Source organism: Colobus angolensis, unplaced genomic scaffold, assembly GCF_000951035.1.
Source record: "Colobus angolensis palliatus isolate OR3802 unplaced genomic scaffold, Cang.pa_1.0 Scaffold46, whole genome shotgun sequence".
Classification (NCBI taxonomy): domain Eukaryota; kingdom Metazoa; phylum Chordata; class Mammalia; order Primates; family Cercopithecidae; genus Colobus; species Colobus angolensis.
This window is the reverse complement of record NW_012118043.1, coordinates 10,725,843-10,748,436: the sequence shown is the minus strand read 5'-3', so window position 1 is coordinate 10,748,436 and position 22,594 is coordinate 10,725,843. Positions and strand designations below refer to the sequence as shown.

The window sequence follows — 22,594 nt, the reverse complement described above, 5'->3', positions numbered from 1 at the left end:
GCCCGCATAGCCAAGACAATCCTAAGCAAAAAGAACAAAGCTGGAGGCATCATGCTACCTGACTTCAAACTATACTACAAGGCTACAGTATCAAAAACAGCATGGTACTAGTACCAAAACAGATATATAAGCCAATGGAACAGAACAGAGGCCACAGAAATAACACCACGCATCTACAACCATCTGATCTTTGACAAACCTGACAAAGTCAAAAAATGGGGAAAGGATTCCCTATTTAATAAATGGTGCTGGGAAAACTGGCTAGCCATATGTAGAAAGCTGAAACTGGATCCCTTCCTTACACCTTATACAAAAGTTAATTCAAGATGGATTAAATACTTAATTAAGTTAGACCTAAAACCATAAAAACCCTAGAAGAAAACCTAGGCTATACCATTCAGGACATAGGCATGGGCAAGGACTTCATGATTAAAACATCAAAAGCAATGGCAACAAAAGCCAAAATTGACAAATGGGATCTAATTAAACTAAAGAGCTTCTGCATGGCAAAAGAAACTACCATCACCATTAGAGTGAACAGGCAACCTACAGAATGGGAGAAAATTTTTGCAATCTACCCATCTGACAAAGGGCTAATATCCAGAATCTACAAAGAACTCAAACAAATTTACAAGAAAAAAACAATCCCATCAAAAAGTGGGCAAAGGATATGAACAGACACTTCTCAAAAGAAGACATCTATGCAACCAACAGACACATGATAAAGTGGTCATCATCACTGGTCATCAGAGAAATGCAAATCAAAACCACAATGAGATACCATCTCATGCCAGTTAGAATGGCGATCATTAAAAAGTCGGGAAACAACATGCTGGAGAGGATGTGGAGAAATAGGAAAGCTTTTATGCTGTTGGTGGGAGTGTAAATTAGTTGAACCACTGTTGGAGACAGTGTGGCAATTCCTCAACGATGTAGAACTAGAATTACCATTTGACCCAACAATCCCATTACTGGGTATATACCCAAAGGATTATAAATCATGCTACAATAAAGACACATACACATGTATGTTTATTGTGGCACTATTCACAATAGCAAAGACTTGGAACCAACCCAAATGTCCATCAATAATAGACTGGATTAAGAAAATGGAATACTATGCAGCCATAAAAAAGGATGAGTTCATGTCCTTTGCAGGGACGTGGATGAAGCTGGAAACCATCATTCTCAGCATACTGCCACAAGGACAGAAAACCAAACACTGCATGTTCTCACTCGTAGGTGGGAATTGAACAATGAGATCACTTGGACACAGGGCAGGGAACATCACACACAGGGCCTGTCAGGGGGTCGGGGGCTAGGGGAGAGATAGCATTAGGAGAAATACCTCATGTAAATGATGAGTTGATGGGTGTGGCAAACCAACATGGCACATGTATACCTATGTATCAGATCTGCACATTGTGCACATGTACCCTAGAACTTAAAGTATAATTTTAAAAAATGAATGCCTTTTTCCTAAGATCAAGAACCAGGCAGGGATGTTTCTATTCCTCACTGTTTCTACTCAACCATTGTAACTGGGGGGACCTACCCAGTGCAATAAGGCAAGAAAAAGACTTTAAAGGCATTCAGATTGGAAAGGAAGATGTAAAACTGTATATTCACAGATGATGTGACCTACAAATTGAAGACTAAGGAATCTACATAAAAGATACCAGCACTATTAAGTGAATTAGCACAATCTCAGAATACAAGCTCAGTATACAAAAAATCAGTAGTACAGTATTTCCATATACTAGCAATGAGCACTCCAGTGATGAAATTGAAATAAAAGGTAATTCTATTAACAATCATATCAAAAAGAATATGAAAAATAGGAACAAATAAAATATGAATAAACATAATAAAATAATACTTGTACAATGAAACTAAAAAAACAATGCTGAGAGAAATTAAAGAAGATCTAAATAAATGGAAAATTAGAAAGCTCAGCATTGTTAAAATGTCAGTTATCCCCAAATCAGTGTATGGATTTAACCTAATGCCTGTCAAAATCCCAGCAGACTTTTTGTTGTAGAAATTAGTAAATTCTAAAACTTATATGGAAAATGAAAAATATCTAGAATAGCCAAAACACTTTTTTAAAAAGAACAAAGTTGAAGGATTAGATGACCTGATTTCAAAATTTACTGTAAACCAATCATCAAGACATTGTAGCATTGGTGTGTGTGTGTGTGTGTGTATATATATATATATATATATATATATACAGAGATATCAATGTAACACTCCAACTAATTAACCAAAAGAGAAAAGATGGTCTTTTCAAAAATGATGCTAAAATAATTGGATATCCATGTGCCGAAAGGAACTCCAGTCTGTATACCTTGTGCTAAATATAAAAAAATTTAAAAAGGAATCATAGAACTAACTCTAAGAGCTAAAACTACAACGCTTCTGGAATAAAACATAGGAAAAAATCTTTGTGACCTTGGGTTAAGCAAGATTAATTTTTAAAAATTGATACGTTAGACTTCCTTCAAAATTAAAAACGATTGCTCTTCAGAAGACACCATTAAGAAAACGAAAAAACAGACCAGGAGAAAATATTTCCAAAACATTCTGATAAAGAACTCATATCCAGAATATGTAAAGAACTCTAAATAATAAAAACACTAATAACCCAATTTTTAAAATAGACAAAACGTCTGAATACATACTAAAAAGGAGGTACAAATAGTAAATAGGTATATGAAAAGATGTTCAGTATTATTAGACATTAGGAAATTGCAAATTAAAACCTCAGTGAGATATACTACATAGCCACTGGAACAACTAAAATCACCAGTTGGCAGTGATGTGGAGAAACCAGAACTCTCATACATTGGGCTGATAAGGATGTAAAACTATACAACTTCTTTAGAAAAGTTTGGCAGTTTCTTAAAAAGTTAAACATACATTTGGCATATGAATCAATAATTTCACTCCTAGAAATCTACCCAAGAGAAAAGCTCGCCCAGTGTTCATAACAGCATTGTTCCCTAGTAGCTCCAAACTGGAAATCATCCACATGTCTATCAAACTGGTGAACTAATAAGCAAAATATATCTTTTCATGAGAGACTTTCAAGCAAGGACAAAAATATATATTTTAAATATATGTATTTTTATAACATTCCACCATATGATATATATGAGATATGTTATCTGTATACATATATACATCATATATATCAATCATATATACATATATATGATATATATAAGATTTTACTATATATATGTATAAAATAAAGGAATGAACTATTGATAATCACAACATGGATGAATCTCAAAATAATCAAGCCAAGTGAAAGCAACCAGACCAGAAAAATAGTATATATAATGTATGATTCCCTTTACATAAAATTCTAAGAAATACATATTAACCTATAGTGACAGAAAGCAGATCAGTGGTTGCCTGGGAAGGGGAAATTATTATAAAAGAGCATGAGAAAATGTTTGAGGGGTGGGAGGTGATGGATATTTTCATTAGCTTGATTGTTGTAATTTCACAGGTATATACAACAGTCAAAAGTTCATTACACATTCAATATGAGTAGCTTATTGTATATCAATTATACCTTGAAAATGAAAGAAAAAAAGATAGAACTACTAATAGTTGCAACAACATGGACGAATCTTTCATAAATATTCTATATGAAAGAAGCCAGACACTAAAGACTACATATTATGATTCCATATATCTGAAACTTCTAGAAAAGGCAGACTTACAGCACCAGAAAGCAGATCAGTGGTTGCCTTTTTCTAGGAATGAGAGTGGAGACTATATGCCAACAAGCACCAGGGAGATAGGGAAATAACTGTTCTAAAATTGGATTGTGGTGATCATTACACAATTGTAAAAATTTACTAATTGTAAAATAAAGTTAGCAGCAATTTTTAAAACATAATTTTTAAGGATAATATTAATTCAGTTTATGGTAAAATAAAGGAATGAACTATTGATAATCACAACATAGATGAATCTCAAAATAATCAAGCCAAGTGAAAGCAACCAGACCAGAAAAATCCCAGCACTTTGGGAGACTGAGGTGGGTGGATCACGTGAGGTCAAGAGTTCAAGACCAGCCTGGCCAAGATGGTGAAACCCCATCTCTACTGAAAATACAAAAATGTCGTGGCAGGTGCCTGTAATTCCAGCTACTAGGGAGGCTGAGGCAGGAAAATCACTTGAACCTGGGAGGCAGAGGTTGCAGTGAGCTGAGATCACGCCATTGCACTTCAGCCTGGGCAACAAGAGTGAAACTCCATCTCAAAAAAAAAAAAAAAAAATTTACTAAAATGCACTGAACACTTAAAATTGGTAAAATCTATGGTATGTAAATTATACCTAAATAAAGCTGTTTTTAAAAAAGCAAGAGCCAAAAAATTTTAGCTTATTAAATTGGCAACAATTTTTAAAACATAAATGTTAAGGATAATATTCAATAAATGTTTGCATTCCTACTGTATATTAAGCATTATTGGATACTGGCGAATGCAAGACAGGATGGGAAGACATACAGACACAGTTAAAATATAGCGTCTTCACTGCTGTCTCCCAGAAGAAGCAAATTGCAGAAACACTTCACTCTAGGCTTACTGCAGGAAGACACGCATTTTCAAACATTACTGGTAAAAGCATATTGCCCCAGTGTCCCTGGAAAGTAATTTGACAATATATAGCAACAACTTGAATTTATGCCCTTTGACTCCCTAATGATAATTCTGAGTATCTATTGTAAATAATCAGAAATTTGGATAGAATTGTGTCATCTAAACAGTTGGCATTGGTCACAGGTAATTCTAAAATAAATTCAAAGCAACACAGATGTTCAATAATAGAATGGTTAAATAAGTCATAGTATCTATGTGTCATAACATGCAGCTATTGAAATGTACTTGAAAGTTTTTAATTTCATAGAAAAATCAAGATTACAAAATTGTGATATAATCTTTGTACTTAAAATGTGTGTATATATATACACAAGCTAAAAGATAACACCCCAAAATATTAACAGTCATTAACTCTGGGCTGTGGGATTGCAAGTAATTTGGTTTTTTATACTGTTCTATAATTTATAAAGGTTCATGTAACGAGCATGTACTGTATTACTTTAACAAACGGGAAAAAATTATTTTTCTCCTTTATCTGTTTATATAGGTAATACATGTTCATTGCAGAAGAGTTAGAATGTAAACAAAAATCTACACCTAAAATTCACCACCCAGAGACAGGCTGTCTTATCACTTTGGAGTATATTCTTCTAGACATTTCTGTGCAACTAGATCATTTATTTTACAAAAAATGTTACTATTGTTTTATAACCTGCTTTAAAGGAAGAAGAAATAGCAGATCTAAACAAATAGACATATGTTCATCTGAAAGAGAAACTAATGGCATCTCAAGAGAATAAATAACGGGCTCAAGCAAAAGTATTTTCAAGTTATGGTAGCACTGAGAGAACGTGCTAGTGTGCCTGGAAGGAAGAAAGAGGAGGCAGGGGGTTGCAGACAGAAGCACAGGTGAGGAGGGGTCACAAGAGGAGACACAGAGACCAGCTGTAGTGAAATTCGACCTTTGTATCTGAGAGGCTCTTGCTGCTTGCTGGATACCCCACTTCTCATGTTGTGGGAGATAAGATAAGGCCTACACAGAACACATGTGGGTTATGAGGTCCCAAGGGGCAAGGAGGCTTACAAAAGCCACAGTCTATAGAGCAAGCACTAGAATGTGAACAAAGGGAAGGAAAAGGCCCGTTTACAGGAATAACAACTGACCAACTGGTGCAAAAGCAAGGCCAGACCTAAATTCCCAAGGCTAAATCAACTAGGGTTTCATCTCAAGAAAGAATCACAAATATGTTAGGGTGAGTCTAACTGTCAAACAGAAATTGCCAGACTCTGGTATCAGAAAGGGAAGAATGTTGGTACCACAGAAAGACCAGAGGCTTAGGAGCCAGACAGATCTGGTCCACTTACCAGCTGAGCAGGTTACTTGACTCCTGAGGCTCAGTTTCAGAAGGCATCAGCATCAGCTTCCTGAGGTGACTGTGAGAATCTAAGATACTATATGTAAACACCTGGCACATGGCTCATGATAAATAGTAGCTATTACTACTCCATATAGGAGAAATACAATATAACATCATGGGCCTGGTGCAGTGGCTCAGGCCTGTGATCCCAACACTTTGGGAGGCTGAGGCAGGCAGATGAGGCCAGGAGTTCGAGATCTGCCTGGCCAACATGCAAAACCCCATCTTTACTAAAAATACAAAAGTTAGCTGGGCGTGGTGATGTGTGCCTATAATCCCAGCTACTTGGGAGGCTGGGGCGGGAGGATCATTTCAATGAACCTAGGAAGGAGGTGGAGGTTGCAGTGAGCTGTGATCACACCATTGCACTTCAGCCTGGACAACAGAGCAAGACTCCGTCTCAAGAAAAAAAATAGATAGATAGATAGATAGATAGATAGATAGATAGATAGATAGATAGATAGATAGATAGATAGATGTAAAACATCATGGTTAATAGCATGAAATTTGAAGTTAGACAAACCTAACTTCAAACCCTTGCTTTATCACAGAAGCTATGGAATCTCAGGCATCCAAGCTTCAGCATCCCCTTTAAAAATAAGGGTACCACTTGCCACACTGAGCTGTTTTAAGGATTAAATAAGACAGTGTATATAATGCAAGGCCCTTAGGCATAGTGTCTGTGTAATCAATAAACAATGGCTGTTTATTACTACCACTTTTGTGATCACATTACCTAACCTCTCTGAAGTAGTTTATTCAGCTGTAACATTAGCATTCTATCACTTATCTTGCTCCCTTCACTCCTAGGGCACATTTTACTGCTTGACACAGTAAATATCTGTTGCATGAACAGCAAGATTGTACTGAGAATTAAGAGATAATATATATAATGAATCTAACAATGTCTGGTATATAAATGCTAAAAAAAAAAAAAATGGAGCTATTTGTTTTACCATTAGATTGTGAGCTCCTCAGGGGGCAAGAACGTTTTCTTAGTCTTGTAGTCCCAGCATCTGGCAGACTGTTAGGTAGGAGGTCCTCAGCAAATGTTTACTGAAAGACACAGACCACAGCAATACAGCAGCCACCCTCACTACAAGGATATCTACAGTAGTCCAGACGATTTAGCCCTCCAAAAACAACTTAAAATCCTCCATCTAACAACAATCACAGGTAGCCATTGTGCTAAGCATCTGTAGCTCCTGATTTCAAGACTGGTAGTTATGTAATGTCTTCAGTAAGTAACCTAGTAATCACTACAGATCTCAGTGAGGTGAAGTAAGACCAAAGTTTCCATAAGTATGAGGCTGTAAACATTGCAAATTAACATGTCTAGCACACAAACTGATCACAGCATAAAACAGCATTTATATAAATTCAACCCTCGTAAGAGAAGCCAGAAAGACAGGGTACCAGTTACTTAATCCAAGTCAACTAAATGTGTTACCTATATGAAGATAACAGGTTATGATACCATATTTATAATTAACATTCTTACAGTTTATGCAATAGAATACATTAAAAACGCCACAGAAATTATGTAAAGCAGGCTAAAGGGTCTTCCATGTTACTATCCTAAGAAACCGAGACCCTCAATAATCAGAAACAAGCTTTTCTGCCAATTTGACTAATACTTGAAAAAAATGGAAAATATAGAGATTAAAATCACTCTTGGTTCAGTGATCCAGGGATAACCATTATTTTATACTTGGTATATTTCTTTTTGACACTTGTTACTAATGTGTTGAAAAACAGGACTTGGAATGCTTCAGTGTTCTCTCAAGCAATAACTCACATCCATTTCCGTTATTGGACATTTGGGCAGTTTAGAACTGTTTCCTACTGAATGTTTTTAAAGGCAGCTTTTTCCTTTGTATTAAAAATACATGAATTACTCTGTCAGAGATCTACATGTACATCCATCAGCACTGGAAATTAAGGCACTGTAGGTAAAGGAGGCCAGCCAGAAACCCATCAGAGCAATCGTCCACGAATGTAACTAGTGAGAAGTATGAAGCCAAAGTATCCTCAGTGAGGCGGAAGAATGTAGGAGAGGAACGGGGAAACAGGGATGATGGAGGGTTGTGTGTATATATTAGGGTATAGAGGAAGAAAAAGAAGGAATGACATGAATTAATATTCCAAAACATGAGTTATAATATTACAGATATACTAGTTTAGAATTACTTTTTAATGCTTAATAAACGGAGCCTCTACATGGGCCTGAGATTAATGTTTTATTTTTTTCCACATTGAACAAACCATATCAAAGCCAATTTTAATTTATTTGAACAGATATTTACTGGTAACCTACTCTGTGCCAGGCACTGTGCTTGGTAATAAACATGATTTGAGACCCTGTCCTTCCAGTTCATAATTACAATATATTTAGCCCACATTTTTATGCTGTCTACATCCACAGTGAGTAAGAATTAACAATTGATAGCTTATGATTCTGGGGAACTGCAAGAGTTCCTTTAACCATCAAAAATGAAGTGAAATCTACTTCCTGGGGCAGGAAAGCAAGTGGTACGTATTAGGAAACTTCAGCAAGAGTTGAAACTAAAGGTTTTCTGGTCACTGGATGGGTTAAGAAAATTCAGTGAACCAAATATCCAACTTCCAAATATTTCAGCTAGTCCATTTTATGTAAGTGGCTTAGGATATCTATTTTTAACTTAAAAGTATAAAGATAAATCACACACTTCTATTCCTGAAGCATTATAGACTTCAAACTAGAGAAATATGGAACTTTTATTTTATTTTTTGTTTGTTTGTTTATTTTGAGATGGAGTTTCACTCTTGTCACCCAGGCTGGAGTGCAGTGGCACGATCTCAGCTCACTGCAACCTCCGCCTCCCGAGTTCAAGCGATTCTCCGACCTCAGCCTCCCGAGTGGCTGGGATTACGGGGATGTGCCACCACACCCAGCTAATTTTGTATTTTTAGTAGAGACAGGGTTTCTCCATGTTGATCAGGCTGGTCTCGAACTCCCAGCCTCGGGTAATCTGCCCACATTGGCCTCCCCCAAAGTGCTGTGATTACAGGTGTGAGCCACCGCACCAGGCCAAAATATTGAACATTTTATTCTATGCCTATAGGTACCATATGTCTTATATTTGCCCAGATAATCCCTGAATCAAATACTCTATTCCTTTGTCCCTGTAGATAGTCAGAATCCTGGAAATTGGAATCAAAACATAACTCCCAGACAACACTCTGAAACTGTATGCAATCCTTTGTCAAACCATGTATGTGCCAGTCATTATCTCTGCTCATTCCAGCTTTTCTGTTTCCATGCCAGGAATCTGCAGAGCCCGCCTGAATACTTTTGCCCAGAAACTGCTCATCTGAAAGGGAAAACTTACTTAGGGAAATAAGTTTCTAAAGACAGTGGTGTTGCTGGCCAAATTACATGAACCATCATATCCCCTCATGCTAACAATACTATGTTAAAGAATTTGTCCTCAGGCCGGGCACGGTGGCTCACACCTGTAATCCCAGCACTTTGGGAGGCCGGGGGGTGATCACAAGGTCAGGAGATCGAGGCCATCCTAGCCAACATGGTGAAACCCCGTCTCTACTAAAAATACAAATATTAGCTGGCGTGATGGCATGTGTCTTAATCCCAACTACTCGGGAGGCTGAGGCAGGAGAATGGCTTGACCCTGGGAGGCAGAGGTTGCAGTGAGCCAAGATCACGCCATTGCCCTCCTGAGCGACAGAGCGAGATTTCTATTTCAAAATGAATGAATGAATGAAAATGAATGAATTCTGCACTCTCACCATTTTACTGATTCCAATCCTGTCCCGGCAGCTCTACACACTGTTTCACAAGAGCATTAGGACATCACTTTTCATTCAGCCATGCATTTTGAGCACTTAGTGCCAATCACTGTACTATAGCCCAAGGAAATTAGTGAGCTACAAAACGGACACTTTACAGTCAAGTGGGGACAGATTTAATTATGTAAATATGAAGGAGACAGATAATATGAACCAATAATGGACAAGGAGTTGCAACTTACAGTGCTGAGGGAAGAACTTTTCTGAGTAGGTGACAAGACCTAAAAGGTTGAAAAACAGCAAAAATGTCCCAGGCAGGGAGTAAAATATGTGACTGTGTGCAGTGATTTTGAGGCAGGAAACAGTATGTTGGGGAGATTTTTAAAGCCTAGTGTGGCCAGAGTATAGTGAGCAACAGAGGGAGATGTGATTACAAAGTCTTAACGGGCCAGATCATGCAGGGCCTAGGGAAGCCACTGAAAATTGTTAAGCAAGGGAGTGATATAACCCCTACCCCTTAGGTTTTCTGAAGACCATTCTGCCAGAGTAGTGGAAGTGCAAGAATAGAAGTAGGGAGACAAGTAAGGAAGCCATTACATACATCTGAGTCAGATGTATGTGGTTAATTCAGGAGTCAAGAATCAGGAAACCTGCACGTGACATCTGATTAAAAGATGAACACAAGCTAGCCAAAGAGGAAAGGGCATTTCAGGCAATTGAAAAACATGTACAGTAGCATTAGGTCCCAAGACCATAACCTATTCCAACACCATAAACAGCCTGGTATGGCAGTAGCAAAGGATATGTGGCAAGAGTGTAATCCAGACAAGAAAGTATGGTACCCTGAACTGAAGCCGGTGGTGGTAGGGAGGAAGAGGCAGGCTTGTATCCATATGGTCAACTGTAATGAGGTGAGGAAAGAGGAACTTGGGATAACTGAGTTTCTGGCTTTGAGTGGGCAGGTGACAGTGCCATTGACTAAAATAGGGAGAACCAGGGCAGTGGGAAGCATGAGTTCAAGTTTATACATGCTGCTGTTCTGAAAGAGCCATCTATATAGTAGGCAGCTGGATACATGGAGTTCTCCAGCTTAGAAAGAGGCTGAGGCTGGACATAGTTTAGAAACCATAGGTGAGTAAGTGGTGAGTAAAGCCATGGGAAAGACTAAGCTTACCAGGGAAGTACAAAATGACAAGAGCTTATTAGTCCAGAACCTGGGACACACTAGCATTGAAGGAGCGAGAGTTCTAAGATGGGTAATTTTATTGTGAGATGTATGGCACATTGTAGGATGTTTAGCACCATCCCTGCACGCTGCCCACTAGATGCCAGTAGGACCCACTCACTTGTGACAAGCAAGACACAGACATGTCTCCAGACATTCCTAAATGTCCCCTGGTGGGGGGGAATCACCCTAGTTGAGAACCAGCAAAATTAAGAGGAGTCTCCAGGATGCTGACAAAGGAGGGTTATTGAATGAACTTCCTTTTGCAAACGTTTTCTTCAGAAATGACATACACAAAAATGTGTAACCCCTCCCGCAATATAGGATTAGGTGTCACTCACCAACATGCCCAAAGTCACATTAAGTGATCAAACCCAGATTGGAACCTGACTTTTACAATCTGACTCCAAAGCCTATGCTTTAAGGCTAAATCACTTAATCCCTAACTCCATAAGGTCTCCGTTAGGCTACAAGAGATATGAGGAGAGGGCTGCTTCAGTCTTTTTCATCATTGTAATCCTAGCATTTGGCTCTTACACTTAGCAATAGGAGTTCAAATATTTACTGAATGAGTCTCACTTCACACTTAACTGAAAATATGCCTTATTCATAAACCTACATTGAGGTATTTAACACTGATAGCTTACAGACAGCAAGTTAGGGCACCAAGGGGAAGAAAATGCTCCCATCCTGACAAGAAATCAGCAGCAGTGGTTTTGAGAATTTTGTTCCCCCTAACAGAGGCTCTGCCATCAACCATTTCACTTGGGTTAGCGGAAAGTTCCTCTCCTGTTGCCTCCTTATCCAGCACATCCCATGCCGCATTGAGGCCTCAAGGAGATGGGGGAAGAGGAGTGGAAACAAGAATAGAATGCAGTAGTTTTATTAAATGAACAAACTATAACTTTTGATAGTATCACAAACTGGTAGTGATAGGGAACAATTTTCTATCAAGTAAGCTTTTTAAAAAGTTTAAACCTCTAACCTCTATTCAAAAATGTTGGCTTAAGCTAGGCACAGTGGCTCACACCTGTAATCCCAGCACTTTGGGAGGCTGAGGGGGGTGGATCACCTGAGGTCAGGAGTTCAAGATCAGCCTGGCCAACATGGTGAAACCCTGTCGCTACTGAAAAAATACGAAAACTAGCCAGGCATGGTGGTATACATCCATAATCTCTGCTTCTTGAGAGGCTGAGGCAGGAGAATTGCTTGAACCCAGAAGGCAGAGGTTGCAGTGAACCAAGATCGTGCCACTGCACTCCATCCAGCCTGGGCAACAGAGCGAGACTCCATCTCAAAAACAAAAAGATGTTGACTGGGCACAGTGGCTCATGCCTGTAATCCCAGCATTTTGGGAGGCCAAGAAAGGTGGATCACTTGAGGTTAGGAGTTCAAGACCAGTCTGGTGAGCATGGTGAAACCCCATCTCTACTAAATATACAAAAATTAGCCAGACATGGTGGCACATGCCTGTAAATCCCAGCTACTCGGGAGGCTGAGGCAGGAGAAATCACTTGAACTTGGGAGGCAGAGGTTGCAGTGAGCCAAGATGGCCCCACTGCACTCCAGTCTGGGTGACAGAGGGATACTCCATCTCAGAAAAAAAACTTCACACACACACACACACAATGTTTTAGGAACTTGAATAGGTGCCCCCTACTGTATATACCTACCTCAGCGTATTTTCCCTCACTAATTGGCCTTGGTACCTTTTTGATGAAGGGACTGTATGTCCACAGATCCCTGCAAGGGCTAAGCCAGTGATGTCAAATACTATAATAAACATTGCTAACTGATGTACATTTTTCTGATGTACATATCTACATATGAGGCTCAGAGATAGAGCCTCGGAATATTTATCAGTATTTCAGGCAGCCACATCATTTCCAAGAGAAAGTATTTCATCTCTGCCTAAAGCCAACCTTAGGGGTAGCCTGGAGGATACAGTATTCAGGGGATACCAGCAACACCTAAAAGGTTTGGCAAGAGGACATCTTCCCAGGATGAATATCTAGGTCTAGGTATGCTGTAGAGGTCTACAAAGCAGAAAGATGGGAAATCTATAAACGGGCTTTAGTCAGTTTGACCTACGCACTTGAACATCTATTTGTGTTACTTGGAAGCCACGGAGGGAAGCTATAAAGCAATCAGAGTTGAGAAAGTTGCCACTCTGACCGACCAGTGGCGCAAGCCTGTAATCCCAGCACTTTGGGAGGCCAGAGTGGGCAGATCACCTGAGGTCCGGAGTTCCAGACCAGCATGGCCAACATGGTGAAACTCCATCTCTACTAAAAATACAAAACTTAGCCAGGTGTGGTGGCGCATGGATGTAGTCCCAGCTACTGGGGAGGCTGAGGCAGGAGAATCGCTTGAACCCGGGAAGCAGAGGTTGCAGTGAGCCAAGATCGTGCCACTCCACTCCAGACTGGGTGACAGAGCAAGGCTCTGTCTCAAAAAAAAAAAAAAAGATTTGCCACTTTGAGTGGAAACCACTTTAATAAGGTCATGTAAAGCTCATACTTTATGGACCTCAAATTTTTCTTAACCTTGTACCATCTGTAATTCCCTCACTCCCACCAACAACCATAGGGAAAGCTTGATATGGAACATTTTCAACAAATTCTGACATGGACTTAAGCTTTAAGGAACAGGGAGAAGAATGTGTTTTCTGCTCTGGAGTGTTGTCTCCTTCAGGGCAGTTCAGTTGCTCACAGCCTCCATTTAGCAACTAAAGATACCTTTGCGGGCTGGTCTTGAGGCTCGTGTTTGCCATATTGATTTCTACCCAACCATTAAAACTTTAATCAGTTAATTCATTTTTGCTTTATTTCAGTTTTGAAGATTATGAAACAGATGAACCTGCCTCTCCCTCTGAATTTGGAAACAAAGGCAGTAAAATACTAAGTGCAAGCCTTCCAGAGAAATGTGGAAAGCTTCAATCAGTGGATGAAGAATAACTCCCAGTGTCTACAATGAAACGAAGATGTGTATTTTAAATGTTTCTTTCTTGTGAAGAGATGTTCTCGTTTGCATACTGCTTTTTAAAGACTTTGATTTCTCCAAGTGTGTATCTGCACTAGGAACTTTGTTTTTAAGCAGTAGGTCTGGATACACATTTAACTTAGGAGACTCCTCCAATTTGCCTCAAACCTCTTACGGAGCTTTTCCTCAGAAGTGGTTCCATCGCCTTCCAAAGTCAGCACTCTACACCCTTGAATGTACCAAGGATCTCTTGGGGACAGTGCCAAGCACGGTTCTCTACACAGGTGACTGAAGTTGCCTCTATTGGCTGGCATCTGAGTCCCCTCTGGGCTCCTATGGAGCCTAGAAGAAACCTTCACTTGCAGAAAACTTGAGTCAAAAAATTCTGGAACTTGAAAAAGTAGTAAGGGCCTCCAGAATTGACTTAGCCCTAGTAATAAAAGCACTGCCAAAACATCTCAGAGACTTCTTTTAATTATATGTATACTGGAGTTCAAAGATCTTGAACTTACCTGGCTTAATGTAATTTCACAGTTACCTGCCAAACTACTAGTCACTTTACATCCTCAGGTATTGTAACCACTGGGCCTTCCAACTTTGCTGGCAAGCTCTGGTAACCTCCCTGACTGTGGATCTTATATAAGATCTCAAGAAAAAAAAAAAAAAGCTTCTTAAATCAAGTACAGAATTTGACTCATACTTGGAAAAATCCCTTTTATCTTTTATTCATTGAACTATTGAATGATGTATTTAATCTCCAAATTAGTTAATACTGTTTTCACTTCCTATCAGAAGGCCTGCTTGAAGACATAAAGAAATAATGATACATTAAAATTCTTACCAGATATATTCCTTTCTCCTAGGAATATTAGACTAGCTAATAAAGTAAGGCCTCAATCAATGTTATTCCTTACTTCATGTTCAAAAAAATTACTACAGATACTTCATCCACCTCAATATCAAGGAAATGGAAAATGATACACCTGTAAAAGAAAGCTATTATTTACCGTAGATGTGTTCACTGCAGAATCCTACATTTTTCATCAGGCCACAGTCCAGCCAAATCCTGTAATATCCTTGAAAAGAAACTATTAAAAAGAATAGACATTTCTGATGTAAGTAAAACCCCCAAGCAACTTAATATCCATCTGTCAGTCATCAGCTTTTCCCCTAGATTTTTTTTTTTTTAACTAGTTCTGAAAGTGTCAAGAATAGCTTCCCTTTCCACCCTACCTTGGTTCCCTCCTTGCTGGCATAAAAGCCAAGCAGTGAAATGAACCTTGGGTTAGGGTTATGGTAAAAGAAAAGGAGAATTTAGGAAATATGCTATAAACCAGGTACAGTACAGTAAGTTAACAATCCTAGGACTCCTGCCTGTCACAAGCTCCCAGTTTCCTGTCATTTTATCTTCATTAGAACTGATCTTCCATTTAACTGTTACAGAAAGCAGTAACTACTGCAGCTATTTAGTAGTTCACACAAAATAATTAAAAGCTTAAAAAAACAATTTTTAGGAAACAATATTCAATAACCTAAACACACTGATTATTAAGATTATTTATGTGATAAATGAAATGTCCTATACCAATCCCATCCAGCCTTTACCAGGGAAGAAAAGCAATCATTTTATTTCAGATAGAAATACAAAAAAAAAAAAAAATTTTCTTAGAAGCCAGATACGGTTTAAATGTTTTATTATCCATAATGATCTAAACTACTAGTAAGATTCACCAAAAAGTAAAAATAAAATTCAATTTTACAATATACTATTTGGCTTTTTTACCTTGGTTCTCCTTACTGAAGTCCTCTTGCTTTCACTTTCATCTGGTTTTTGAAGTCTCTAATTATTGGCTGGGCATGGTGACTCATGCCTATAATCCCAACACTTTGGGAGGCCAAAGAAGATCACTTGAGCCCAGGAGTAATGACCAGCCTGGGCGACACAGACTCCGTCTCTACAAAAAAATAAGCTTAGCTGGGCATGGTGATGCACACCTGTAGTCCTACCAACTTGGGAGGCTGAGGCAGGAGAATCGCTTGAGCCCAGGGCTTCGAGGCTGCAGTGAGCTACGATTATGACACTGCACTCCAGCCTAGGCAACAGAGCAAGACCCCATTCTCTTCCAAAGTCTATTATAAAAGTACATCTATCAATACCATTCCATTTAAGATGGGCTATTGTAATAGTTTACCCACATTACTACATTTTCAGGAATTATAAGAATGTGTTTGTTTTATTGTACTCCTTTCTTGGAGCTGAATGCAAGGAATGTGAATTCTGAGGAATTAAGGTAGAATATATTTGACTTTCTGGTAGAAAGTCAAATATAATCATTACTGCCAAACTGGAATTTTCAAGTTACAATATTCCAGGCCCCTTGATAAAAGCTGAGGGTTATTATCATGATGTTAATGCTAATTCAGTGAGAAATGAGTTTAATAGCATAACATTACCAAGGTAATCAAACTAATAAAATTCCATATATCTTCCCTGCATCTTATCTATGTCACTGTGTACCATTCAAAGTGTTATATGAGATTTGCTCAGCTTTTTGAAATGTTAAGATGTGTTTGGAGAAGGCTGCATGACTTTTGTTTTTTCCCTTTTAGCAAAACTAAATAAAGTTGTCAAATATGAATCATGTTCATTAAGGTAATTACTACACACACGTGCTTTTAATCATACCTGCACCTCATTTTTATGTCTGTAACACTGTAAACAAGCTTGAATGTCAGAATAACTCTTTGAGCCCATGTGAAAACTACAAAGAAAGGTCTTTGTAGTAATGATAATATACTGAGAAATGATTTCCTCAGGGGACAGGGAAGAGGACCAGAGTTTGTGAATGAGGCGGAGTTCACAGGAATCAAGGTACACTTTAGCCTCATCTATAACGCATTATTTTAAAAGAATATGTAACTGCGTGTTTTGGGGTACCTAAATTTTATTTAAGAGGCAAGGTCTCACTATGTTGCCCAGGCTGGATTCGAACTCCTGAGCTTAAGTGATTCTCCCACCTCAGCCTCCTAAGCAGCTGGGATTACAGGCACACACCACTATGCCCAGCTTTTAATTTTTTTAAAAAAAGTATAAAATACCATCCAAGTATTAGATTTGGTCAAAATACTATACTTTGAACTTAGTATTTTCTAAAGCACTTCTATTTGTTATCTATGATATGGTTATGGACAATTTATTTTTCATCTGATTGCCGTAAAACTTTTACTCTTCTTCAACAAGGTCACCATGAAATTGTTTTAACTAAGAATACAATGAAATAAATGGAATTCTTTATCCCTAGGACCATACTACAACTCTTCATGGAAATGCAGACCTAATTAACCAAAAAGATAAAATGGTCAGCTCTAGAACTATTACCTAAGGTAAAAGATCATTTGATCATTGATGTTAATAACAAGGACTCAACAATTCAGGATGTGTCATATTAAATGCTGCTATTCTTTGGTGGTTTCGAATCCTGTTGAATTAGTAAATCCAGTTACTTCAGTAATAATCTCTCAATCATCCCTCATTATCCATTTGTCAGCATTCCTAAATAACTCGTGGTATAAAGAAAAATAATATAAAAATCAAGGCACTGTGATTACTCTTCCCCAGATGTATATAATACAGACCATTCAGAGCACGCTACCCCAAACTCCTCAGTATTCTACAACATAGAATTAGAAAACTATCATTTATTGATAGATTTAAGGTGTAATACAGGTTTCCAAAAATGTGGCAGTGAGAATACCAGCATAAAAAAGAGAAACTTGTGCTAAAAACAACCTGAATTCATCATTGGCAATATTACATAACAATCAAGTCCCTCACATACTAATGATTTCCACTTTGTCTATATTGCCAACCTCCCATGCATCAAAAAAAAAACACAAGATTATCAAACTTGGGAAGCAATAAAGTACTCTATGAATTTTTTAAGATCATAATATTAGGAAAGTTCAGTCGATTTGCAAAATATATCCTCATCCATGTGTACAATCTCATTTCTAATCATTTTTGCAGTGATCATTAGTGAATAAAGAACAGATTTACAACTTTATATAGCAGGGCATCTGGGTTCAACACAAAACTGTTACAAACGTTAGGTAAATACATGTTTCATAAGACACTGCTAATACTTAAAGCAATTAAATAAAATTCCAAATCTTGGAAAGCAAATAAAGACAAGACAACTAAGAAGCATTTTCCACCATTTACTCTTGTTATCAAAAATAGTTCAACTCTTCTTGCAAAACAAAAACAAAATAGTACATACTGGACACATACATCACATTTTTCTTCCTATGGCTTTAGCCCACCCCCACCCCACCAAAAAAAAAACAAACAAAAAAAAACAAAAACAAAAAAAAAACCCAACAACAACAACAAAAACAACTCTACCTGACCACATTCACAGAAAATGACACCAGTATACACTACAAAACAGAAGGAGGTGTCATCTGCTCTGTGTCCAAAGGTTTCTTCTCCATGTCTTGTACTAGGCGAGTAACCATCATTGAACATGCTGTGTGCCAAATCAAAACATAACTTCAACATATGTTGGATCTTACTAGAGATGGTGAACGTAGTAGAAATTGGAAATTTTCCAGCAGTATTTTTCTTTAAATAAGCACTGTCAAAGCTGCAGCTCTTCTTTTAAATCATAGATTATTTCATTACACCTAGTCAGTCCTTGTTTTATTTGGGCTGTGCTCTTTGAAGCAACTGACTAGATTTCCCTTCAACAGAATGTCTGTGACTCGTCTTCCCCATAAAAATTAACGGGAAGAAGTGCATTTAAACTGAAACATACTTTGTGCTTTATATGCAAGAGAGCATTCTAAAGAAAATCCTCCTAGCTTCAACCTACCTAAATGCACAGGTTTCATAAAAAGGCATTCTTATTAGGCCTCTATAAAAGACGCCTTCATAATGAACAGCACCCTAAAAAAAAAAAACTAGGAGCATATTCAAAATAAAAGACTGTGGCAAATAAACTATTATAGAAAACAAAAGTCAAAGTGGCGGCCAGTGGCAATAAGTACAACACATAAATCTGGGCAAGTCTGGGGGCATTATTCCGATATTATTTTAAGTAAATCCCAATTACTAAAATTTTTATAAAATTCTGTCACATACTAGTCTAAATTTAATTACCTTCAGAATAAAACTACTCTCCTTCACTTCATTTATCCAATTAGAACACTGCTCAAAATGGAGGGATTTAGAATTTTTTCCCTAGAAATGAGAAAACAGCTAAACATTTGTAGTCTGTTTACTTTTTAAAAAGATTTCTTAAACATTCTAATGAGGGGGAATTTTTTCTTTTCATAATACTGCTGATTTAAGAACTGCTACATACACCAGTAGCCAATATTTCATGATCAGAAATGGTATAATGTCAGCACAAAAGTTGAGCTGGACACATCAGCTTTCCAACAGGAGAAACATCAATGGCATCTGAAGGCAGCACTGAGTTTCCTGAACTAATTGGCTACTTTTCCACAAAAAAATTAGCACAATCTTTATGGACTGACTAGATACCACTTCCTTACATTTAATCATAAACTTTGATTATGCACAAAGCATGGCCATAAACAATGAGGTTAATGTTATTTTTCTTGCCAAAGTTCATTTTGTATAAATCAGTTGCATCAGCTTTGTTCTCAAACTATGAGGTTCTGTAAGAACTAAGGACATATAGTTGTAGGGTTACTCCTCCATTATCTGCAAACTATTTCCCCGACACTAACACATATAACTTAGCAATGAAAACACTTGATACAAGTGATCTATATGCAGGAGCTCCGGCAAGTTAAACCAACAGAACCATAGCTGCCGTAAAACTGTAGCTATTTCCCTACCAGGAGTAGGTTTAAAAGACCCACTGATTTAACAGTCGAATCTCATGTCTATAGCTTCATCCAAACTTTTATCATCATGTGTACTGGCAGCTAAAAACGTCGTTACTGGGGACCCTGTGACATTTATTACACTGGTGCTGGTACTAGCGTTACGCACAGCAATGCTAGTCACGTTAATGCCCAAAGTGAGCCTGGTCTGCTCCAAGGCCTTTTCTGGCACAGCAAATGCCTCCAGCTTCTTCTCCCCATTGGCCATATAGGAGTTTTGGCAGCCACGACATATACAATCTAAGCAGGCTTTGCGGTTAGAGTAGCAAGGGCAGCGTTGGCCTCGGCATGTAAGAACACTTGGATTTTGAGTAGCACGCCCACATTTACACCCTTTCTTTTCCTGGGGTTTTTTGTACACAGTCTTGGTAGGACTTCCTGGCATAAAATGATGACTAGGAATCTTTTCCTTTACTGCTTTGTCTTTTTTAAGAATACCTGGCTTGGTTTTAGAGTGAGATTTCTTGGATCCATGTTCATGACTCTTTTTCATGCTTTTAGTAGATAAAAGTACAGTCTTGCTGATTTTAGGCGTCGTGCCTCCATTAGGAACAGTTGCTATAGGTTGAAGAGAAATTTTGCTCTCCCGTTTCACCGTCACAGGAGCAGATGCCCCCAGTGTTGGGCCTCGAATAATGGTAGAAATTGGAAGTGGCTGAACTTTCTCACTGTCGCTCTCTGATCTGGATCGTTTTCTATTCAATTTTGCTATCTTCGGAGTTGCTGCTGTACATGATAACCCATGAAGTGCAGGACTGGTGGACATAAAAACATTATGGCTAAGAGACTGGGAAGAAAGCTGCAGAAAAGGTCCATTGGATACAGTGGCTTCCAAGTTCGGCTGCAAATTAGGGCAACAGACCTCTGTATTTGAAACAGTTTCTAAGCTGCGGAGTACTTCCTCAACACTCAGTAACAGAGAGTCTCCAGGTTTTATATCTTCACTGAAACTGCAGATATCAATGCCTGTGGAACATAAGTCAGTGGCTACCGTGTCACAAACGGGTGGCAGGCTGTCAGACAGATCCTCAGTTTTTATGTCAACAGTGTTACATACGTCAATCGTATTTGAATGTTCAGGTGAAGGAATATTTATACCAAATCTATCTATTGAAAGCCCATTATAAGTAGGCAAACCATTGATAACAGAACTGCCAATAGCAATGCTGAGGGTGCTTTCAGACATTGGAGATAAACTAGCTTGAGGATCAGTTGTGGGTTCTGAGGTTGAAGGTAAAGGGGAATGTGTCAAACACAAAGTAAAGGATGAATCTGAGGGTTTTTCTGTCTCCTCACAAAACAATGATCCATCATTAAGCAAAGCCAAAATATCAGAAGAACAGTCAACTGCTTCTATTATATCCCGTGCCAGTGTAGTCTGTGTTATATACTCGCATAGTTTTTTGTAGCAGTTCACTAGGATGCTTAACTGCTTGTTTTCCTCAAACTGCTCATAGTCTTTGCACCAGCTACAGGAAGGTTTCATCATCATTTTCTTGCCTTTACAAGTTTTGCAGACATAATGTTGGCAGGTGGAGTTGGTGGGTGCAATAGGATCTTGTAGCAAATGTCCTAAGGGGGAGAAGGAGGAAAGCAAAGATTTTAGTAAAATAAATTTACCATTTCATAAACTGAAGTTTAGATGATATAAGTAATCTATCAAAATTGAGATGAATTAAACTCACTAGGCCAGATAACAAAAAATGTATCTTAGAAGAAACAGAAGAATCCTCAATTAGCTCGCTTTATTATCCCCATTCAGTTATCTCAAACCAAAATCATCCTTGATTCTTTCTCTCTCTCTCCCCAAGCAATATGTTCTGGTCCATCTTCTTATCCTCTTCCTCCAAAGGCTATAAAGTTAAAGATGTGAAGATCAGACACCAGAAGCACAAACTAGGGTTAAAACCCTTTGGATAGCCAGGTGTGGTGGCATGTGCCTGTAATCCCAGCTATTCAGGAAGCTGAGGTGATGGCTTCAGCCCTAGAGTTGAGGCTACGGTGAACTATGATCCTGCCACTGCACTCCAGCCTGGGTGACAAAGCGAGACCCTGTCTCAAAAACAAAACAAAACAAAACCCTTTGGACCTCAACCTAACAACATGGCAATGCTACAACATTCTGAACAAAATCATAATGATTATTTTGTGCTGGACACTGGGGAAAAATATTTGAGTAAGAGAGATTTAGTCCCTGCCTCATAAAAGATAGTCTTGAGGGCATTAATCAGTAGAAAAGTATCTTCACAAAAAAAAAAAAAAAAAAAAATTTTTTTCAACCAGTTTTTACCGCATGTATACTAATCATAAACTTTAAAGAAAAAAGATCAAAATTAGTTTCAGGCCGGGCACAGAGGCTCATGCCTATAAGCCCAGCACTTTGGAAGGCTGAGGCGGGCAGATCATCTGAGGTCAGGAGCTCAAGGTCAGCCTGGCCAATATGGTGACACCTCATTTCTATTAAAAATACAAAAAAACTAACCGGGCATGGTGGCATGCACCTGTGCTCCCAGCTGCTAGGGAGCTGAGGCAGAAGCATCACCTGAACCCAGGAAACTGAGGTAGCATGAGCTGAGATCACACCACTGCCCTTCAGCCTAACCAACAGAGCGAGACTTAGTCTCAAAAAAAGAAAAAAAAAA

General features: G+C 38.4%; 2 protein-coding genes across 4 annotated transcripts in view; one reads left to right on the top strand and one right to left on the bottom strand.

The window, feature by feature from the left end:
• Positions 1-16,675, top strand: part of PPP2R3A (protein phosphatase 2, regulatory subunit B'', alpha) — a 168,010-nt gene extending 151,335 nt beyond the window's left edge. For both annotated transcript variants that reach the window (XM_011958174.1, XM_011958176.1), the window contains exon 13: positions 13,888-16,675. In XM_011958174.1, coding sequence (XP_011813564.1) covers positions 13,888-14,011 — 124 coding nt within the window. In that variant the 3' untranslated portion in view covers positions 14,012-16,675. The remainder of the gene's footprint in view (positions 1-13,887) is intronic.
• A 1,048-nt stretch (positions 16,676-17,723) lies between these two features.
• Positions 17,724-22,594, bottom strand: part of MSL2 (male-specific lethal 2 homolog (Drosophila)) — a 45,531-nt gene continuing 40,660 nt past the window's right edge. For both annotated transcript variants that reach the window (XM_011958172.1, XM_011958173.1), the window contains exon 2: positions 17,724-21,524. In XM_011958172.1, the coding sequence (XP_011813562.1) occupies positions 19,933-21,524 (1,592 nt within the window). In that variant the 3' untranslated portion in view covers positions 17,724-19,932. The remainder of the gene's footprint in view (positions 21,525-22,594) is intronic.